This window comes from Amborella trichopoda, chromosome 9 (assembly GCF_054954075.1).
Source record: "Amborella trichopoda isolate Santa Cruz 75 chromosome 9, AtrichopodaSantaCruz75HAP2 v2.0, whole genome shotgun sequence".
NCBI lineage: Eukaryota > Viridiplantae > Streptophyta > Magnoliopsida > Amborellales > Amborellaceae > Amborella > Amborella trichopoda.
Genome location: NC_142344.1, coordinates 8,707,066 through 8,730,368, shown reverse-complemented (window position 1 = coordinate 8,730,368; position 23,303 = coordinate 8,707,066). Strand labels below are relative to the sequence as shown.

The following is a 23,303-nucleotide window of genomic DNA, read 5'->3' as shown; positions in this document are numbered from 1 at the left end:
CCCCATAAGGGTTGTGCCCATGTCCTTAAATGATCCATTTGGGTTTACAGACTATGGCTTAGCTTATTAGATGGAAGTTTTGATCGCCTTAACCCTAAACCAAAACCCATCCCTCACAAGTCTCTCCAACTTGTTTACTCCATCTTTTGCATTAGACATAAGAACAGAAGAAATACCAACATGCTTGATACGGTAGCTTTGATCAAGGTGAATCCCACCCTTGAGGACAGGAACCGTCCTTGCCAAGAGGCCAGGTGCCTCAAAATGTTCTATCAAGCCATCCCATTCCCATCAACATGGCCTTTAAAATACTAACTCCCAGAACCGTAGCGAGCTCAGAGCAGTGAACGAATAACCAGTCTCTCTACTAAAACACCAGCATCTTGTCCCCACATTGAAAACGGGAAATAGAGGGTCCTCTGCTTGACGACTTCAAACCTTGAAGGAAATTTTGATAAAACGCATTCAAGATAGCCTGGAAGGCACATGAGAGGTCACCTTGGCAGAGCGCCATTGAGGCCAGCGGGAAGCCTTGCTGGCTCCCATCAATTGGGACAGAGAAGACAAACAAGGAAATGCAACCCAAAATCCAGGTTCTCCGCTTAGGTAAGTCCATAAGCTGGAGCGCCTGATCAAAGCCAAGCAGTGAACATGGTCATAGACTTTCTCCGAGTCTAGTTGCAGCACTAAACCAGGGACCTTCAACGGATTCTATAGTGCAAACATCAGTAAGCCATTAAGGCGCCCGCCACTGAGGATTTTGCGGTCTTTGAAGAAAGCTCCTTGAGCAGGAAAGATGACAAGAGTCCAGCACACACACACTCCAACCCCTAGACCCCACCAACCCAAAAAGTCCCCCACAGGTAGCCAAAACATTGGACAGTATCTTATTGATAGTGCTTAATAAGCTTCTAGGTCAAATTCTTTCAAATCACCAGCACCTTCAAATCTGGAACAAGGGAAATGAACATTGAATTCATCTGCTTATGAATAATATTAGATACACAATATGGCATTACTCATCACTTATAATGATAATAAAAATAAGGGAAAATTACTATACACACCCCCCCCCCCTTTCCCCCTTCCCCCTTCCCCCTTCCCCCCAACACACACAAACAAAAGCTTGAATGTTCTCCCCATAATGCTCCTCCATAAGGAAAGTCCCTCGCACCCATTATCCTAAACTGCTTTTCTTTTTTTCTGTTACTTACCTCCCTTGGGTACTTTTCTGCAAAATTTATGACAAAAATACCCTTAACAAATATCCATATCTCTCTTTCTCTCCTTTTTCTCCAACATTCCATTCATATTCATATTCCATTTAGTCATAAAATTTGCCGAAAAAATACAGGGGGTCAGCTATAACTTTGAATGCTCTATGCCAAACCCAGAGTTCATAATAAGAGCTCAGTACCATAATGATATGGCAGACAACACGACCCAATGCCTTGTTACATTTTGTAAGCTTGCAATAGCATACATGCATTCAGAAACAATCTCCTCAAGAGAAAATAAATCGGTGCATAAGCATGACAGCTTCTAAGTTTTTAGTAATATATTTATACCATATTAATTTTACCATATTAATTTACAGCTATACATTTTATCACAGTCCAATAACCACTGGGATGAAATCCATAAATATGAATAGATCCACTAGAACTCCCCTCTGGCCTGCATGAGCATGCAAGAAATAATTAACAAACAAACATAAGCACAGAATGAGAAATACGAAAAATGAAAGAAATAATTTACAAACAAACATAAGCACAATGTTTTATTAGTTGAGAATCCCAAGAACTTGCAAATAAATAAAAGGTTAATGAAACCATTTACCAATAATACCAAATTGTAAAAAGCATTGCAAGCTGCAGGGTATTTCATAGACTGCATTAAAAAATTTGAGAAAAAAAATTTCTTGGGTCATTTCACATCTTATAGGAATGTTTTACCTATTTGTACCAAAGGTAAATGGCCTCATTTTATAGAGCGCCCAAAATAGAAGTATCTTGCCTAAGATAACTGATAAGATTGAGAATAAGAACTACATCACTCTTTGCTCTTCTCTGTTAGATTAGCTGAGACTCAAACCTTGGATTTCTTGGACGCCGCAGAACATGAATCTCTATCATGCAAAAGACTACAGGTAAATTGAAAAAAAAATTAAAAAATTTGAAGAATATAAAAAAGTCAGACAACAGATGAATGGTAATAAGAACCACTCTTTTTTATTAACTGAGGCAATAAGATCCACATTTTACATAAAAAGGATTTATTATTAGACTGATATTTACAATACTGTTTGATACACAATCAGTAAAAGATCAATGATGACTGTTTCAACAAGATTCCCTGGTGCAAATGAAAAAGAACAATAAACATCCAATCCTAATCCTTTACCACCTCTCTCTTAGAAGAGAGGGAAATCATCAATGTCCAGATAGTCGAAAGGCCCATCTCTCTTTGGCTCTCTTCGGATGAATTTTGGGTGTACATAACCCGTCATCTCATGAAACAGATTCAAATTATCAACCAATTTGTGGAATATATTGCAACCAGCACACTGCAACAAAGCAAACACACAATTCAATCCTATGAAGCCAAACTTATATGACATATACAAACAATAAACCCCAAATATCAGATCGCCGAAAAATACAACCAACCCAATATTACATTTATAAAAACAGCTACACTTCATCTGCAGAGCCCCATGAACTTAAATTGAAGAAGAAATCAGGATATCAGAGGATCCCAAAAATAATTAATATATAAACAAAACAAACCAATAACCGTTGCAGGAGCATGCACGCAGATACAAATCATTTTTTATCTATAAGAATTAAATTGTATAAGAAATCAAACTACCAGAACACCCATAAGAAATCTACTTATAAAAACCCAAAAGGAGAAAAACATAGGAAGTTAACTTTTAAAAAGAAACAAGATTGACTCAAACTTACGAGAATCGAATTGTATTTGTGTTTTCTATGTACCTGAACAAAGACAGTGCCATCTGTGTAGGCGTGTGGGTTGATCGCACGAGTGGTGCGTTGGCCACACACATTGCAGGTGAAGGCGACACGCATGCGCCGGCGAGGAGACCTCGTGAAGAGGGACCACGGGAATGTCGACACTGGTTGTTGAGCATTTGAGACATCGGCCTCAGAGACAGGGGGACCTTCCATGCCTGAGCCAGTAGTCCACCCTCTACCTGTTGCTGCACTAAGTACCAGTCCCATGGCTGCATCCTGCAATCCAGAAAACGCAACCAAAACAATAAGGCAAAAATTAAAATTCTGAACAAAACTAAATCAATGAAACTATACAGACAATGCAAAATAGCCAGCAATTCAACACAATGAATTGTATATAGCAAGAGAGAAAGAGATAGAACCCAAAATCTCCAACGATCCAAAACAATGAATGTATAGAGTTGGGTGTGGGGGGGAAGAGAGAGAGCACGTGGAAAACCCCCAACAATTGAAAACACTAACATGTATGGAGAGAGTGAGAAGAGAGAAAATCCCCCAACAATTAGAAACAACGAATTATATAGAGAGACAATGAGAACACGCAGAACCCCAAATAATCCAAAACAATGAACAGTATGGAGAGAGAGAGAGAGAGAGAGAGCAAAGCCCCCAATGATCCGAAAAATAAAATCAAAACATTCAGCTGTGATTAAAGGAAAAAAAAGAAAACAAATTTACAGCCCCGATACACAAAACAAAAAACGATGAAAACTAAACTACATGAAAGGGAAAAGCTACAACAGCAGTCAAAGAAAAAATCGATTCTTAACCCACAATTCAGAGAAAAAAATAACCTACAACAGGAGCAAGAAACCCAATTCAAAACCCCAATATCCCAACAAAAACCAATGCACACAGACCTTTACAAAATAGAAGAATAAAATACAAAAGAAGGAGAAGACTACCTTCGAGAATGGGGCAAAAGAAACCTGAGGTACAATAGATGTGTTCTCCGGCTCTCCGTGGTTGCAATTGTCTGAATAGAGAGAGAGAGACAGAGAGGTGAGAAAACGTTCTAAAAGAAATGAAAAGGAGGGCAATAGAGCAGAGAGTACCAGGAGATTTCTTGTTAAAAGCAGATGGAAGTGATACCCTGTGCGCCAGTCTCGATTTTTCGGGTAAAAGAGAGAAAAGAGAGGAAGCGGATCCTCTTAGATTTACAGACGTGCTTAGGGTACCCATGACTGCTTCAGCGATGGCGATCGAGCCCACAAATTCCCCTCTCTCTCTGGTTTCAATCTGTGGGTTGCAACTTGGTATCTCTCGATCAAAAGCGGGTCTCTCTCTCTCTCTAGAATTTGGCACTAATAATTTTTCCTTCTCTCTAAAAATATTATTTCCTTCTCTCTCTAAAATGTGGGTGGCACTATTCTCTCTCTCTATAAGCTAAACAACAAACGCTGATATCAACTGGCTTTAGTACAAGAAGATATCTGATTAATTTCACCGTTGGATTTAAAATTGGGCGACAGATTATCTCTTATTGACTGGCTCAAGGTTCAAAACGAAGATCTTTTTTAAATCATAGCCATTACAAACCGTCATAATTAAAATCTAACGGTTACAGATAATTACGACTTCTTTGTAGCAAAGATAAATAGTCGCCTGATAAACCCAAAGGTTTGAAAGTTGTCCAAGGCAAGGCAACTCAGAAATACCTGAGAAGAAAAGAATAAACAAAGGCCAGGAATCGTATCTAGAGAAATTTCGTTTGTAACCCCATACATGTAATTTAATAGGAAGAAGTTTTATAATGCACAGGCTTTATGAAAATAAAATAAAGTATCATAAAAAAATCCTCATCTAAAAAATACTTTCGGCCATAGAAATATCCATGATGGCTCTAAAATCAATTTCCAATGCCAATGATAAAATTTGAGACTCCAAAAATGATACAAATCTTGGGAATATATGAACACTTACTTTTCGGTCAAAATGGAGGGTCTAGATAATTTACTACAATATACATCATTTTTAGAGCTTGAAATCTCCTTTTTTTCATAATTGTAATGTTCAAGATAATTGATGCCAAAAATTTTCAATACATGAATCGCAATTCTCTGTGAGTTATGAGGTGAGGCTTTACTTATTTTGAGGGCCGCCTACCCTATCAAACCATTTTCCAATTTAACATGCCTTCAACATTTTGTAACTTTTTTTTAAAAAAAAAAAAAGGCAAGGAAATTATCATAATACATATCAGAGATCATCAACTATTTGACATTTTACATTATTTTTATTTAATTTTAAAATAACCTATCAAAATATAGATAAAAGTGAGTTGGAATAGTTGAAAACGGACAAGATTTTAAGTTGTTTTAAAAATTAGATGTCATTATCATCGTCAAAGCCTTTTTTTCAACTAATTAGGGTTGACTATATTAATCTGTCGTTTTGTTCTGTTAAGAATTATATCCTCAGTGAGGCCATAAGTTCCCATATCTTTTTTCACTGCTTCCAACCATGTCTTTTTAGATATACCCATTGTCCTTTGTTGAACCTTCCACTTGAACTAACTCGCACTTCCTAACAAGTTTGGGTCTAGCCATACATGACCAGCCCACCTAAGTCTACTTTCTATTATCTTATCGCTTATTGGAGCCATACCTAAATTCTCCCAAATACATTTATTTTGGTTTCTATCCCTTCTTGTCTCGTCACTCATTCATCTCAACATCATCATCTTAGCTACATGTAACTCTTGAAAATAGATGTATTTTGATAAATTTTCAAAAAGATATTTCAAACAGAACTGATCTTCCTGAAGCCAAGAGGTGTTAAATTCGGATGTGTAACTTGTTTTCGGCTTAGTAATCCACCTGCCAAGTGAGACTATTATCAAATTAGCCATTTTTAACAAGAGTAACTACAAAACTTAGAGGCCCTGTATATCTTGAGGCTTTTTCACTCGGAACCCCAATCTCCTAAACCAGTCTAGTCTTACTCGAGCAATCCCCATGTTGGACTTGCCAATCTTTTAAGGGTGCAGTTTGTATAGAGTCGATGGTCTAAACAATCAAAGTACAACGCATCTTCTACTAGTGTCGAGAAATGTGGTTTCAATACTAGAAATATTTTTCTTAAAACTATATTTTCATCTTTAATTATAAAATTTAAAGCTACAAAATTTGTGTAGATCGAGCAAATCTATAAAAACTTGAAAATTGATAGTTCAAAATTACGTTACAAGATGCTCTATTTTTAAAACTTGAAATCTTCTCTTTTCGATGCATCTTGATGTCGACATGATGAATTAAGGATATTTGAACATCAAAATAAGCCTTTTATAGTGATATTTTTTAGATGGGCTTTAATTTGATTGTTCAGAGCCTCAGCTCTATATAAACTTTTTCCACTGTTGTGGCCTACAATTTACTTGCTTTGGACCCAAGTAACCTCATTCCTGTGAACACCTTTGTGACAATTATTATTATAAAGAGATTATCAGCGTGGGCTTTTATTAGGATATTATTGTGCGAGTCATTTTTATTGGAAGTTTATCGAGAATTTATTGGGAATTTGAAATGTTATAGAATATATATTTAATAGAAAGTTTTATTAATGAATAATTAAATATTAACTAAAAGTATAATAAAGAAAATTTATATAGTATTTGTTAATATTGAAAAAATTAACTTTGCTATTTATATATTTATATATTATTGATAAGGAAAATACGATAACAAAAATGGTAAAGGTTTCTATACTTTCCCTATAGCATAAAAGATATATACTGCCCTCTCCATCCATCCATTCAACTTAGATCAAGTGAACCATTGACTATTTGTTCTAGATCCGACGCCTCATTGATCAAGTGATTTAATTTTTTCTACAAATTGTATAAATATGAAATTTGGTACATGTTATCCTCAATGGGGCGCACCTAAAATATATATTAAAAAGAAGGAAAAATTATGTATATATCTGTTATAGTTTCCGTTATTACCAAAATACCAAATACTTTCTGTTATTATTGGAATATTAGATTTTTTCACTTCATAATGAAAAAATTTAAAAAAAAATTTGTTTTACCCTTTTTCGGTTTTTTCACAACCGAATTCGCAGGATGTTCGGTTGTTCAAAAACAACAAAGAAGCCCATTCTGGTTCTTGAACAACCAAAAGTAGCGGGCTCGTTTAAACTTCTCGTTCAACAGTTTGGCGTTGCACCTTCCACCCTGGTTATTCGGTTGTTCAAAAATTGAAAAATAAACCAATTGTGGTTCTTAAACAATTGAAAATAGGCGGGGCTCGTTTAAACTTCAGGTTTCAATTTCTGGCGCTCCACCTTCTCTACTCTGTGCAATTTCGTTCTACCTTCTCTACCCTGTGAAATTCTCTCTCTCTCTCTCTCTCTCTCTCTCTCTCTCACACACACACACACACACACCCACAAGAAAACCTATTACTTAGATTTGGTTACAAGGTTTTTGACGGATTATAACTGCATTTGACGGATTTCAAATATGTAGTGAAGGTATGTATAAAATGATTTGTTGTTTGATTTTAGAAGTTTACATTATATAAAATTATGATTTAAGGTTTCATACTTGACTAGAAGATGTCGATTAGGGTTTATTTGATAGATTTCACAGTTCCATAATTATGGCAATTTGTTTGAGTGATATTTGGAGTTTTTAAGAAGTGTAAATTTTTGGGGTTTTTAAGAACTGTAAATTTGGGGTTATTTTTAGAACTTGAAATTTAGACATAAGTTATTGAGTTAAGTTTTTTTAAAAAAAAAAAAAATTGTATAAGAATTTAAAAAATTGGGGTTTTTGATAACTACAAATTTGGGGGTCTTTTTAGAACTCGAAATTTTTACAAGAGGTTGTATTGAGTTGATGAATTTTTTTTTAGTGACTGTGAGGAAATTCACATAACTGTGATTGAATGCTTTGTTTTGAATACTTTGTTTTTAGAACTCGAAATTTGATGTGTTGCTTTGTTTTGATTGCTATGCAGATTTTACATTATATTGTATGGTGTATTAACTTTGATAGTTTTAAGCACATATTTGTGATAGATTTAGTGATAGCTTAGGAAATGGTTGATTTATCTTGTTAACAGATTGATTAGCTTAAAAATGAAACTTTGTATGTGATTTATGATTCAAGTACAAATTTACCTTGAACATTTTGCAAATGCTTGTGGTTTTAGGAGTACATAGGAAATAAATAACTTTATACATACAAGTTTCAATATTTTGGATAGAATAATTCGTGACTAGATTTATATGAGAGCTCATTCGATATGGAAATTTGTGATCACCTATATGGAGGTTTAATCAGGGACTTAGCATTGTTTCATTGATTCTATATACAAATACATTATGAGTTATTAGTGTTTTGATATTCATTTGTATCATCATGTTTTTTTGATAGAGTAGTACTTGTATTAGAACCTATAAGTTGAGTTGAAGAGCTCCATAACACTAGGTTATGGTCTGTTTAATAATAGCATGTCGTTATTGTTTATTTGTTATTCAATTAAGTTTTGTATATGTAACTTTATGATTAACATGGTGACCATATGGGGTTTCAATGAATATAAATTGTGTCCATCCAGATGGGGAATACCCAGGAGATCCTCAGGACCCTAATTTGCTGCAGCTTCATTTGGAACATTCATCATGTTTCATATGGGACTTAGCATTGTTTCATTGATTCTATATGCAAATACGTTATGAGTTATTGGTGTCTTGATATTCATTCGTTTGTATCATCATGTTCTTTTGATAGAGTAGTACTTGTATTAGAACCTATAAGTTGAGTTGAAGTGCTCCATAACACTAGGTTATAGTCTAAAAGTAACCATCTTTTCTGTTTAATAATAGCATGTCCTCATTGTTTATTTGTTATTGAGTTAAGTTTTGTATATGTAACTTTATGATTAACATGGTGACCATATGGGGTTTCAATGAATATGAATTGTATCCATTCAGATGGGAAATACGCAAGAGGTCCTCAGGATCCTAATTTGTTGGGGCTTCATCAGGAACATTCATCATGTTTTATATGGGAATGACAGGTATATGAATATATTCATCTACCATTTCTATTAGTTGGCTAGTTTTCAATAAATTGTAGTCTGGTTTAAACATCATACGCAAAATACATGTATATATATTGGGATTCATATTTTGTCTATTTGTTGTATTACAGGAAACACAAGAAATTAGAATCAATAAAAAGACTATATGATTGATTTATGCCTAATATGTTACATGGCCGAAAATTACATGTGGGCTCTTGTCTGACCTCTACCATGTCCACACATGCTTGTGCACGGGTATATATGTATAACATTTAGGCACATCCATGGACATGATATGCATAGTTGCAGGAAAGATGTATCCCAAGTTCCCACCTATTGTATGGGGAAATTGTGTACATGTAATGTCTCTTAAACATGCAGCACATCCACCATCCATCTTGCAAAGAGACATTGGATACTAAACCGTGGACGCACTCCAGTTCAGTGGCTGACTTAGTCACTGCAAAGAGACGATGGATACTAAACCGTGGACGCACTCCGGTTCAGTGGCTGACTTGGTCACTGCAAAACCACCGACATGCCAGTTAGATGGCCATTTCTGAAAAACACGAATACAAATTTGGCAAGGAAGTTTATATGAAGGTAAAAACTCGGGCACAAGTGGATTTTTCACTTATAAAACTCGCTACTTAACCAATCAAGCAAATAAATTTGTATAAAGAGATCGGGATCTCCCAATGTAAAAGGGGCCGGGCAATAGGATATTGCAGCAGGCAAGAGCCGGACCCCATGTACACAACATGACAATGGATTGTTTACTTGGTTAATGCTCTGTTTGGGAGCATGATAGGTTATGGTGAGGTAATCAGTTAGGACATGGATGGAAAAGGATCAGGAGGTAATGCATTTTTATTCAAGTGTGGTCACAGGATGATAATCTGAATCATGACCATCATGAATCTAGAAAGAAAATCAAAATTATCTAGAAAGAAAAGAGTTTAAAATTTACATCATGGAAATAAGTTAAATCTAAATGAGGTCTTAAAATGTTCTAAAAATAAAGAGTAAAACCATATGTATTCAAAGCTTCTATCTTTTTTCAAATTCATGATTGTAGTAGTCGAGATTATACGATGAATTTTAAAATTAGGTCCAATATAGATTTTGGAAGGAGCTCGTACTTGTAATTTCCATTGGTCTACCAAAAAAAACAATCATTGGAGACTGCGTAGAGACCATTTACCTTTGATACAAAGAAGTCACAATTACAACAACCATTTGATGTAAAGTTTAATAGTTTGGTATGTCCCAAAGTTTGAGAAAGTTTCTTTTCAAATTTGAGCTTGGTCAATGAAATAAATGCAGCCATCTAAGTTCACATTCAATGGTCAACATCAATTGTGGCCACCTTGTACCAAAGATAAATAGTCTCATGGAATACTTTTCCAATATCAAAATACAAGAGCCCATGTCCAATCTAATCATTTTTAAAATCTTTTTAGCGAAGTCCAAATTTTTGGGAAGGAGGTCCACCTGAGCTCCAATTAAAGGTCACGGCCTCCATTTTCACCTACTCTTTTAAAAAATTGACTCTTTTCCAAATAGTAAGGGTCTTAATCTTCACGGGTTTACCTCAAAAATGATAATAATAATTAGAAAAATATCTCCATACTTCCTATTTTTAAATTTCATTTCACAATAAACCCAATGTTTTAAAAGATATCTTGGAACATAAAATTATATTTTTTATTTCTTCTAACCCTTTGAGGTAATTTAAATTAGTTTTTTTAGGTCAAACAAATCCAAAAACACATTCCTTTTTTAAAAATCGTCCTCCCAAACTTCTAGAGAGAGAAAGGCTTTATGGAGGTAAGGTTATCGGGAGGAGAGAGAGTGGTGTTCGAAGAAATACATGAGGAGAGAGAGATGCAAGAAGAAAAAGAAAGAGAGAAGTTTGGAGAATATAAGTGAAGATAGATAATGGATTGAGTTTAAAAATAGCATGTCTTTCTCACATTTGTTTAAGTTAAAAAATAAGTTTAAGGTGGCCGGATGGCTAGAAGATAGATTCTCAAACTTTGAGTTTATCAAGAAATAAAACCCAAAAATAAAAGATATAGAGATATTTTCTCATAATAATTATTGAAAACTTCAAAGATCAAATTTTCGGGTGGGAGGTCCACAAAAAAAATTGACTCTTTTCAAAATGTTAAGGTAAGAGCGTGTAAAAATTAAACATTTTCGGGTAGGAGGTCCACAAAAAAATTAACTCTTTTCAAAATGTCTTAGTAAGAGCGTGTAAAAATATAAAAATCGCCGCTGCCGGGGATCGAACCCGGGTCACCCGCGTGACAGGCGGGAATACTCACCACTATACTACAACGACTTCGTTATTGCTTACGAGAACCAAATTTTATAAAGCAATAAAATAAGAAAGTAGGCCCACGAGAAGTGGAAAAACCAAGTTCATGAAACATCATTTACTATGGCCTTAAAAACCGAAGACTACGACAAAATTGATTCTAGAAACCCATGAATGCCATTTGGTACGAGTCCCATGTTTGTTCTAGAAAGGCTTGGACTGGCAGGAGCTGCTCCCATGTTTGTTTAAGAAGTTGTAACAATCAAGTCTCTTTCTAGACATAATATGAGTAATGATAGTTAGGGATGAACACCCACCCACCCACCCCCTTCCTTGCTTGCTTGCTTGCTCTTCACTTTCACGTCACCCCTCCTCATGTGTATCCAACCCAACTCTTCTTCTCTTCCTTCTTGCTTTAACACAAAAAAACACTTACTTGTATGTAGCCCTTCTAGAAATGGCTGGGTCCTATATTCTTTAATGAAAATGCCTTGAGTGGGGGACTGAGAAGGCATCCCTTTTGTTTGCTAGTTTCCACAGCCCCTGAATCTGCGAAGAATGGGGATCGAAATATTCAAGCCTGTTTGTATGCTGTCTCAAAATGCATGTATGTTTTTCCGGTTTTGAAAAATCTAAGAAAATGTCAGTTCTAAACCTATACACCTTTTTCTCACACTCTATACATCATAGAAACTGACTGAAGCACGTCTAGTAGCCAAACAAACGACTTGAGGCAAAAGCTTTTTTACTGTTGAAGTTTGGATGCTTTTCGTAATCAAGGATTTTATCATGCCAGCTCTTTCATGTGGTTTCTTGTTTTTTTTTTTTTTTTTTTTTTTTTTTTAACATGCCTAAAGAATTTCTATTAAAAGAAAACGAATTAAAAGATACAAAGTCATCGGAAGGAAGTAATCACCAACAAAAATTGGTGAACTCCTTTTGCTTTGGCATTAGCCTCCCAATAGCAATAGCGGATTTCAACAACTATAGTTTTAAGAATATCCCATAATATCTCATGAAAAATATATAGTCAATCTCCATAAAACATTAGCTTCGCCTTTACTCCAACCTTTCTTTCATGTGGTTAATAAATGTTTCATATCTCATTACTTTAAACAAATAAAGAACAGCATGATGATCCACATGAATATTGTAATAACATCATCATGGTGGTCCTGATCATCCCATCAATTATAGAATTTCATTTTATTTTTCATTTTTTTCATGCTATCATTTTCCTTTTCTATGGATTCCTTCTTTAATTTATTTTGGAAAGGTAAATTTATTTGGCCCTCTGCTCTTGCATCCCTCTCGTAACAAATTCTTATCAGAATTCAGAAGGCCAGTCTAAGTCTCCAAATCAACAGTTCGGATTTTCCCCAAGGCAATGCCACGCTTCGAATTTGGGCCCTACAATGCAACGAGCCACGTCTCACGTCACACCCACACCATCCATTCTAGCAACCGAAATTCCTCGTCCATTCCAACAAGCTAACGCCCATGTCCTATATATTGCAACAGGCCTACCCGATCATCTATAACGGGAGCCTGTCTCCAGTCATGCCCAACATTTAACACAAACCAGGACCCCGCAATACATAACCCTCACCAATAATCGCCACACGAGCACGCCCCACCTTTGAAGTGATGGAAGCGGTTCGCATCTCTAACCACAATCTCGCGCCCCACTAGCTTGGATATCATCTTTGTCACACTATGACAATCAACACACGCCCTAAGGTTCTTGGTGACCCTTATCGTCGAGCCAAGGCTCGTGTAGAAAAGGCCAAAGGTATGCCTAGCCACCATCTCCCCCTTCTCCTCACCCACATCATGCAATACTGAGTTCACGTCTGGCTCATAACCCATGCCCCTAAGCTCCCCCTCTAACCATGTCAACTTCTCGTAAATTTTGTTAGAGAAAGGGTGGGACTCATCTCCGGCTCCAACTGTATGGACCCTATGTCCCACTTCGATCGAGCTGGACCCTAGAAGCTTCCTAACTCCTCTCTCTTTCATCAAAGTCCTCACTCTAGCCACCTCATCCCACATCCCTGAAGCTGCTCATATTTGCTACGAGAACATATCAGCCTTCATTCAATGGGTCAAGCATGAAAACACGCTCTGCCGCTCTCTCTGCGAGGCTTACGTCTTTGTGTATACGACAAGCACCAAGCAATGAGCCCCAAACATCGGCCCCCGGCTCAAAGGGCATGCTATTGATGAGAGTCATCGCCTCATCAAGCAAGCCAGCACGCCCCAATGCATCGACCATGCACGCATAGTGCTCCCCCGATGGCTCGAGCGAGTGGTCATCACGCATGGCCTGAAACCACTGTCGAGCCACGTCGACCAGGCCTACATGCGCACAGGCCAACAACACATAAACAAAAGTAATAGCGTTGGGGCTTATGTTGGCCTTAAGCATGAGAGAGAGTGTCTCTAATGCATCGGACACAAGCCCATACACACCGTAAACTCCTATTAATGCATTCCAAGAAAATACATTTCTTTGAGGCATGTGATCAAACACTAATCGAGCGACACTTTATCTACCACATTTGGCAGACATGTTTACCAGTGCAGTGCCTAAGACCACATCAACCACGAAGCCATTCTTTATTGCCTAGCAATGAGCCCACCTTCCATGACCTAAGGCTGATAATTGGCTCAAAGAAGGGAGAATGGCCACTAAGGTTACCCCATCAAGCCCCACTCTAAATCCAAGTAACATGCCATGAAAGAGCTCCAATGCCTCTTTCGGGCGGTCATTTTGGCTATACCCTGCAATCATGGAGTTCCAACTAATAACATCTCTTTCAGGCATTTCATCAAAGACTTGACGAGCATCTGTTAGGCCCCCACACCTTGCATACATGGCTCTAAGCCAATTGCATACATATGTATGATCATCCATGCCAGCCATCATGGCATCTCTGTGAATTTCCTTGCCTTTCTCCAAATCTCCCATGGCTGAGCAGGCCTTGAGCACAAATGGGAAACTGAAATGGTTTGACTTCAACCCTTGCATTTGCATCTCATCTTAGGCTCTAATGTCTTCCATATATGAACCATGGGTTGTATAGCCTCGTATCAATACGTTATATAACTGAGAATCTCTCTCTGTCGTATTATTGAAAACCTTGCCCGTCTTCCATGAAGCCACTGAAAACTCTGTATATTTCGATCAATTTGGCTGCGAGATACATGTTGTTCTGATAACCAGCTGTAACAACTTGGGCATGGACCGCTTTGAGGCTTTCTATGTCTCTGCAACTCTGCAACAACTGAGAGTATTCATAAGAGTCAAGGAAGGAGGATCCATTTCGCCTGTCAAGAAAATAGCAGAAAGCTCTTACTCTAACAAACCCATGTTTAATCAGGAGCCGAATTGAAAACCCAAAGGCCAGGAGAGAGAGAGATGGAAGGGAAAGAGATGGACCTATTCAGTGTGTGTGTGTGTGAGAGCGAGAGAGGGGTCGTCTTTTTTGTTGGTGGGTGGGGGGTGGGTTGCTTATACAGAAATGAGGGAGAGAAAAATACATACGCTGAGTCAGAAATATGAGAAAGAGGGAAGCTTATTTACAAATGATGGGTGTTTATTTGAAATTGTCTTGGGTACATATAGGGTCTCATACTGCTCAATAACAAAATGCAAATGTAATCAGGAAACTCTACAGTCACCAGGGTGCTCGTCACCATCATCGTTGCCGCCGTTGTCATCGTCTGAAGCATCTCTATCTGCAAAGCCTATAATGTATTGCTCAAGTTCAGCTTCACCGACCGCTTCTTCCTCTTCATCGTCTTCTCCTTCTCCGTCTCCTTCTCCTCCTCTTGCTCTCCTTCGTGATCTTGACGTGCCCCTCTCTGATGATGGGAATATATGCATTATAATTTCGCGAAGGGTGGCAAAGTGAGCGAGCGATTCCCTGCCATTCAATAGCTGAAATCCAAAACACCAACACCAACCAATGTCACACAAATCATCTATCATCAAAGGAGAAGTATGGAGTATTTTGTGAACTTTAACATGGTCAAATTCATTTATATTTAACCAATAATTTTTACAACATTAGTATAGGATGCAAGTATCAATTGCCCACAACTCTAATTTCAGAAACATGAGGTGCATCAAATCCTGATCTGGGAAATGAGAGCTGCATAAAACTGTCCCATTAGGAGACAAAAGGAAACTATCCACAGAAATGCTAGTTACCACATGTATTATAGCATTTCATATTGATTTTTGTTTCTTATATCTGTAAAAGTTTACCAAAGAGAGAATTCTTATTCCAATTAGACAAATCCACTTAAAAGACACCTTGATGGAAGAACTGGAAAAGGGAAAGATCATGGACGTAGATTTGAATCACCATTCATATCAAAAGAAAAAGAAAAGATAAGAAGAATTAGAATCACCCTAAATCTTACCATGCATTGGTTTTCTTCTCTTTCCTTTTTATACGATATAATTAAATAAAATGCTGTTCATTTTTCATAAGAGAGGAAGTATAATGTACAAACTCTCAACTTCGATCACCCATACCGGATTCCATTCCTTTGGACCAAAGGGCACACGACTTTACAGGTATTCCGCTACAAATGCATAACAGCGTAATTTGATCCATATATCAGTTTTGTCTTTTTTTATTGAATCCATATATTCAGTATTTACTTCTCCAGGCATTCAAAAGATGTTGCTAAGAAACCATGGAGTGGCTAGCAGAAAAAATGTGGTTTGATGGATTTTGCTAAGAAACCATGGAGTGGCTAGCAGAAAAATGTGGTTTGATGGATTTTGCTAAGAAACCATGGAGTGGCTAGCAGAAAAAATGTGGTTTGATGGCTCTTGGGACTACAGACCTCTTCGAGATTCTCAGGTAGAGAGAAGGGTGCAGTTGCCCTTGGCGTCCATATCTTTACATTGTTCTCAAGGCCACTGCTCGCTAGCACAGTAGCATGAGGGTGTGGCTCTATGCAATTCACGACATGCTTATCCCCATGCATCAATCGTACAAGCTTTCCACTCTTCTTCTTCCATATAAAAATACGACCACAATCTGACCCACTCACCACATACTCACAATTGGGTCCAAAGAAGTTCACACCCTTTACTGTATCAGTATTATGATGGCCCTTATAGACCTGTGGTCCGTTCTTCTTGTCCATTGATGATGAAGATGCAGAGCCTGGTTCAGGCCCTAACCCTAGTTCTTTTGGGAAGAGATAGATAAGCTCATTGTTGTATGAAACAAGCAGCTCACTCTGATTTGAGAAGGCCAGTCCGGTTATATTGACATGGCCCTTTCCAATGAGATGAGGTGGACAGAAGGAGTCAGTGGAGTGGCCATTATCAGAAGATCCATCCCATTTACACTTTCTGATATCATAGAGTCGAGCATATTCATCTGAACCACCGATGGCAAAGAGATTAGGGTTCTGTGGGTCTATGGTGATTGCATTTAGGTAGACAATATGAGAGTCATGAAAGGAGGTGCAAGTGAAGAGCTTCGTGGGCATGCGCGTTCTCAAGTCAAACTGCAAGGGTTTAATTAGGGTCATAGAATAGAATTGAAAAGATAAGAATTACCAAGAAAACCCAGAAAGATGAAAACAATAATTGAGAGCATTACTTACGTGCTGAACCAGCCCATCTTCTCCACAACTATAGAATATGTGAGGGCTTCCACGTTCAATGGCCAGCTTATAAGCACGCCCACCATGTCTGGCAAGCTTCACGGTATCAACTTGACCTCCTTCTAAGATCTTAGCATACCTCACCTGGTGTAAATGATATAACATAGAACCTTAGATAAGGCTTCCAGATTCAGAGCCCAAATAACACACTAGGTTAAATGAGACATATAATTTTTTGCAAATTTTGGCCAAAACTTGTGCTCAACCCTTGCCCAAAACTGAAATAACTGCAAAAGATGATATCCATATAACAGCCATCATACTCCTGAACCGGAAATAACAATTCCTTTTAAAAAAAAATAAGTTTCTGAATTTTATACATAAAGCTGGCAACGCAATTTCCAATGTTCATGCACTTTATGATATAGAATGCATTCCTTTTAAGAACTTTCAGATCAAAACTGGCCCCAGTCAAAATTGAACCAGTCTGAAATCTTTTACATGTAGGGGTTGTAAATGAAGTTGAAAAGCACAGTTCAAAAAACAAAATGGTGGAATATAATAAAGAGAGATTCAAATGGAATTGACGTCACAAACCTGCCCATCTGCCGCACAAGTGACAATGCTCCGATCATCAGAGAAGGGCATGATCCTTGCTTGAAAGACATTGTTTGTGTGCCCTGAGTGGAAGGAGAGCTTGACACACTGAGAGTCCCAGTCCCACAGAATAACTAATCTGTCATCCGATCCTGACACAAGAAGGTCACCAGATGAATTGAAATGAACTGTGTTTACGCAGCCTTGGTGCATCTCCAGCTTGGCATACTGGTCAAGCCTCAGCACAAGTTCCTGAGCAATAAAACCATATGCTTGATGGTCAGTAGATCTAAGAATCCAAAAATAAACAATATCTTATGTAACTTGGACATGCATGTCAATGGTTTTTAGGAGCATCTACACACCATAGATACAAAATGCATGTCTGAAGGTTTAAACTTAGGAACTTCTTCTTCCCCCCTCCCCCCACAACCCCAAAAGAAAAAAGAAGGAAAGGGGGGGGGGATTAGATACTTCTACTTGATCTTTTTTGTTGAAATGTCTCTATGGAAGTACTTAATTTCAAAACCTACCCACTCATTTAGATGCTGTAGGAACATATGTCCGAAATGTAAGTGACTTCCTATTTTGTGGGGGGGGCTGTATTCAGTTACAAGGTAGAATTCTTTTTGTATATTTTTTATTCTAGAACCACACATAATAGCAGCTAAAAAACCACCACTACCAAAACCTTTCTTTATCGAACATTGTCTGTATCAATAACAACAATATTCAGGGCCCTTTATTTTGTATCTTCTGTCTGTGTGTGTGTCTGTGTGTGAAAGACAGAGAGTGTGTGTGTGCGTGCGAGTGTGTGTGTGTGTGTGTGTGAGAGAGAGAGAGAGAGAGTCAGAGAGAGAGAGAGTGGAGGGGAGGGAAAGGGTAGGGAGAGGGAGAGATATAAAGTCCACAAAAAGAGAATGTGCATTCACTAGAAGGAAATATAACCAAATTTTGGGCTAATCCATTCATACCATTAGTTTCATTCAGAAACCCACAGCAGAGTAGAGATAGATACGCAACCATTTCTAGCCAGTAACACCCTATCAGATTAGTTCCCCAATAAGCCAAACAGTATGGCACTTAATCTTTGGACAAATAACTAACAAAAACAAAAATTGGACATAGAAAAACAAGGAATAAAGACATTTCAAGAAAGCCATGCATTGCCTACACAAATGACGCAGAGTAGAATAATCAAGTTATGTAGAGAACACTAGACTAGGAGGGACACAAAGGTACTCCTGCAATTCTATATTTTTTATCATGTAAAAAAAAAAGTTAAAAAATCATTTGATGATAGCATATATACATTTATTGCAATCAACATTTTAAAAGTAATATTAAAATTATATGATCATGAAAGCAACATGCCCCAAGTCATTTTCGAGATCCAAAATCTTTTAAAACTAACCCAGTTAAAGAGTCCCCAGGTGACTGGTCAATCATGCAACATAAATATATCGGTAATCCACTCAAATGGGACGCAAATGTGTAGTTCAACTTCAACTTCAACTTTATCATGTTTAGTCATCTCAATGGCTTTGCTTATGTTTCAGCTTGTCATTGGATGCTCCGAAAAGTGCGTTACCAGATTTAATCAATTAAAAACAAGGTTTTAAGGAAACACAAGAATCCAAGCTAGGAATGGACAAGTTCTAGAGCTTGAATCCTTTGTTACAATTTACATCAGCCTGACTTATGCTGAATACCCTTGATCTAGGCCTTGAAACCTATACTTTTGATTCTAGAAAATAAGATATGCAGTCATACATAAATAGAAACAATACCATGGGCATATGTGCCCGTATACTTGAACTTAAACGCAGGGGTACTGTGGTATGACATGTTTTTCTTCGAGATCAGACTTCAAGTGGATTTGAAAAACTATAATATCTCTCTCTATATCAAATATGGCTCAAGAAACAGTCGTAGAAGTGATTGGTTTTGGCAATACAGTCACTCTCTATCTCTCTCAAACTATCACGCTGATTCAATCCTCTCAATTCAAAGGAATCGAATCCCCTCTTCATCAAGGAATGAGGTTTATATAGATTTGTCAACTCACAACCACGAAATCTTCAGTCTTTATCCATCTACTGATCTGCATCCTCATAATTACAAAGTGATAAGCACGAAAAGTACGATCCTCACATATGCTTTGATCGTACATCTTCATCTTCTTAATCCAATTTTCAAAGTGATAATTATCCATTTCAAATACTCATACAGGTGTCTACTGATGATACTCACATCTCTCAATCAATGCTTATCCTTAATTTGAATTCACATATCCCAGATTCAACAGAGTCATCATGTGAGCAAAATCAGGGATTTTATTATCTCTTATCGAGAGTAAGTTAAGCTTATGCAACACAGTTTCGACATGTCTTTATATTTCTTCAAATTTGAAGGGATGAAAAATGACTCATAGACGAACACAACGGCCCAAGTCTCACTTTAAATGGATCACAGATGAGAGAGATCTCGTTTGTCAAAGTTATTAAGTTTCTGTTGGAAATTACGTCAGCAGAACCAATATAATACCAGTAGATTGTGGATGCAACCGCTTCTTAATGACAAATCTTTTGAACATGAAATCTGAAGAAATGAGAGGACACAAAGACAAACACAATGGTTCAAGTCTCGCCTCAAATGGATCTTAGATGAAAGGGATATGGTCTGCCCAATTTACTGTGTTTCTGTTGGAAATTGCGTCAGCAGAACCAGTACGATACAAGAAGATATGGTCCCATTCAAATGCTCCTCCACTTATTCTCCGTAATTTCACCAAAATATGCTCCAATTTTCTAGGGACACATTCACCATAACCACTAAATGTACTCCTATGGAGCAAGCAATGTCCCCAACTACACCATTCTCCTCCACCTGCATCCTCATCATCATCATCATCATCATCCAAGCTTTATCTCAATTATTTGGGGTTGGCTACATGAATCATGTTCCTCTATAGGTTCAGGACTTATGATAAAATATATCAAAGTTTTACGCTAGCTGCCTACGTAACGCAACGCACCTCTTTTACCCTGGCTTGGGACGGGTTAAGGGAAAGTTCCTCATCCTTATTAGACCATATCAGTGTTTTAAAATGCAGCCGCATCATGCGGGATGCGCTCGCATCCGCATCAGAAATAGATGCATATGCGCTTTTGGCAAATGCAGCCGCATATGCGCCGCATCAGGCCGCATCGTAGCCGCATCCCGCATCGTAGCCGCATCCCACTAAAAAATCCCAAAGATAGAAATTGTGTGATATGCTTGCTCTATGGAAATACTTATATGGGTGGATAACTGGATACAGAATCTCCGACAGCTAATAGTTTTCAAGTTAATCATTAAACTAAAATACCTATTATCACATATATCACCTTCATATATTTTTCTATGCATTAATTTATTTTTTTAGATTTTTTAGAATTTTTTTACATTTATTGACCGCATCATCACGATGCACCCGCATACGGGCCGCATCGCCGCATCGGCCACCCACCACATCAGGGCCGCATCCCGCATTTTAAAACACTGGACCATATTCTCCTCCGTGGGCAAAGAAGTACAAAATAGTGATATGAACAAAGAGATGCATCTCATTCGATGGGGCATTCAAAACAACATTGCTCATTAAGCACAAGAAAGCGGCCTTTTCATGAATCGGGACCGACCGGTTTAGGGCGGTTTTGATGATCAACCGGTATTTAAAAAAAAATTCAAAAAAATATATAAAAAATCTTAAAAATAAGGAATTTGATTTGTCATACATTTTTTAATATTTTTTACATTATGATAAAGCTTAGAAATTGTTTCGGTCATTAATATTCACTTTTATATTTTTTTCATTTTTCAAAAAAATTTAAAAATACCCCTAGACACCTTTAAAATCCATTCTTTTCATTAATTTTCAACTTCATTTGAATGTGTTTGTTTTAATCATTCTTTATATGCTTTTCATATTTTAGTAGATTTTTTTGTATTTTTTTAATTTTTTCAACATTTTTTTGACAGCCCGGGACTTGCCCGGTTAGAACGGTTGTATTGGCCGGTTAACCAGTTAGGCCGGTTAAACCACTTCCGGCCCATGTCCGGTTAACTATACCAGTTCGATTTTGCGAACACTGGTTTTGAATTATATAGTTTGGTTCTATTCTGTACCATGCTCTAGCATCCAAAAGTATCACAGGTTTAAGGCTATGGCATCATACATTTAAATTTCAATTGGACAAACAATGCCCTAACCATTACACAGAAAAGATTCAGTAATAACAAAGACACGGGTTTGATCCTAGAGTACACGTAGACTAATCAACACCAATTAATTTCCCCTCTGAAAAGGGCTTCCAACCCCTCTCTAAAATTCAGTAAAGCCATGGCCAAGAACATAGTTGTCACTTGTGGATACCAGTCGCCTCAGATGTTTGTGTTTCTTTTTTCTGTGACTTCCCTCTAACTATGACTGTTGTAGTGGAATTTGCTTGAGTAATAGTAGTTTTAGGACATTATCAAATAAATAAAATTTAACAAAATAACCATTTACATCATCTCAATCTTATATCAGTAACAAAAACCAGCAACACCAACAGATGAAATGAACAAGACCAAAAGATGAAATGAACACAGCCAGCTGCAATTCAAAGAATAAAACAAAAAGAACTAAACTAATAGCCTCAATTCATATAATCAAGCAAGAACAGTTAAACAAAATAGTCCCAATTCGCACAATAAAACAAAAATATTTATATTAATAGCCCCGATTCGAAGAATCAAGCCAAAAAAAAATTAAACAAATAAAATCCTTTGCAAATAAAACTAAAAGATAAACATGAAGCCCTTGTTAATTGATCATAGACACCCCACAAAGCATCACAATGAAATCCAACCCAATATAGATAACAAATAAATAGAAAAAAAAAAACAGAAAATCGATCAATGGTCTCTTCGGACCATTTTTGGGTGCCTCTGAAAAATCAAAATTATAGTAAAAAACAATGAAAGAAGTGACTAAAAAAACATCAATACCTCGAAACCGGCGATCCTCTGCGCAAAGGCGCGTGGTCTAACCATGCCGAATTGCCTTTGCCATATCTCATCAATACCACGATTAATAACCTTGGGTGTCTTAGCAGTTGGATCCATCTCTCTCTCTCACGATCTCTGCACTTTTAAAACGAAACCCACTTTACTTTCTCAATCGAACAATCCTTCAAAACCCATGCCTACTGCTCAGGCTTGGCCTTCCTTTCCCTGTAAATACAAAAAACCATTTCCGAGACCAGAAAGCTCAAGAAAAACGAGGAAACAAGTAGAGAAACCTAAATCCTGTAAAAGAAGATCCTACTAAGTGAAGAAATTAATGGAGATAAATCAAGGGGGCAGATAAGAACACATGGACGGCTTCGTGGCTCGGTCCCAGTTCGGAGAGAGAGCGAGAGAAGGTTCGCTCATTTCCATAATTCATAATAAGGTTGCTACCTTATATTCATATTCATATTGTAGACCAAAGAAAGCGGTACACCTTGTACTCGTATATAGAAAAAAGGGAGGCAAGGCGATAAATAGTTGGAATTTGATGTTAAATTGGGGCTGGCATCTTATTAAAATTTGTAAAGTTTGGTTAAGGTTGCAACCTTATATTGCAAAGGCATAAAGAAAAAAAAA

General features: G+C 37.3%; 3 protein-coding genes and 1 non-coding gene across 5 annotated transcripts; all 4 read right to left on the bottom strand.

Moving 5' to 3' along the window:
• Positions 1 to 2,209: 2,209 nt before the first annotated feature.
• LOC18424173 (Zim17-type zinc finger protein) lies at positions 2,210 to 4,359 on the bottom strand. Its single transcript, XM_006828765.4, has 4 exons — positions 4,094 to 4,359; positions 3,944 to 4,014; positions 3,000 to 3,254; positions 2,210 to 2,566 (listed from the first exon to the last, which is right to left on the bottom strand). Exons 1-4 carry the CDS (start codon positions 4,218 to 4,220, stop codon positions 2,414 to 2,416), a joined length of 606 nt encoding a protein of 201 aa, XP_006828828.1. The 5' UTR covers positions 4,221 to 4,359; the 3' UTR covers positions 2,210 to 2,413.
• A 6,989-nt stretch (positions 4,360 to 11,348) lies between these two features.
• Positions 11,349 to 11,420, bottom strand: TRNAD-GUC (transfer RNA aspartic acid (anticodon GUC)). Its single transcript has one exon. It is a non-coding gene; the product is annotated as a tRNA-Asp (tRNA).
• Positions 11,421 to 13,482: 2,062 nt separating this feature from the next.
• On the bottom strand, positions 13,483 to 14,367 carry LOC18424170 (putative pentatricopeptide repeat-containing protein At3g11460, mitochondrial). Its single transcript, XM_011630764.1, has 2 exons — positions 14,049 to 14,367; positions 13,483 to 13,877 (listed from the first exon to the last, which is right to left on the bottom strand). The coding sequence occupies exons 1-2, from the start codon at positions 14,365 to 14,367 to the stop codon at positions 13,483 to 13,485; spliced, it is 714 nt and encodes a 237-aa protein (XP_011629066.1).
• Positions 14,368 to 14,977: 610 nt separating this feature from the next.
• LOC18424169 (uncharacterized) lies at positions 14,978 to 23,094 on the bottom strand. 2 transcript variants are annotated; one of them, XM_006828762.4, is made up of 5 exons: positions 22,665 to 23,094; positions 17,631 to 17,882; positions 17,034 to 17,177; positions 16,260 to 16,934; positions 14,978 to 15,339 (listed from the first exon to the last, which is right to left on the bottom strand). In XM_006828762.4, the coding sequence occupies exons 1-5, from the start codon at positions 22,779 to 22,781 to the stop codon at positions 15,061 to 15,063; spliced, it is 1,467 nt and encodes a 488-aa protein (XP_006828825.1). In that variant the 5' UTR covers positions 22,782 to 23,094; the 3' UTR covers positions 14,978 to 15,060. The 2 variants fall into 2 exon arrangements, with proteins under 2 accessions (XP_006828825.1, XP_088703832.1); XM_088847706.1 differs by lacking the exon at positions 16,260 to 16,934.
• Between the last annotated feature and the right edge of the window lie 209 nt (positions 23,095 to 23,303).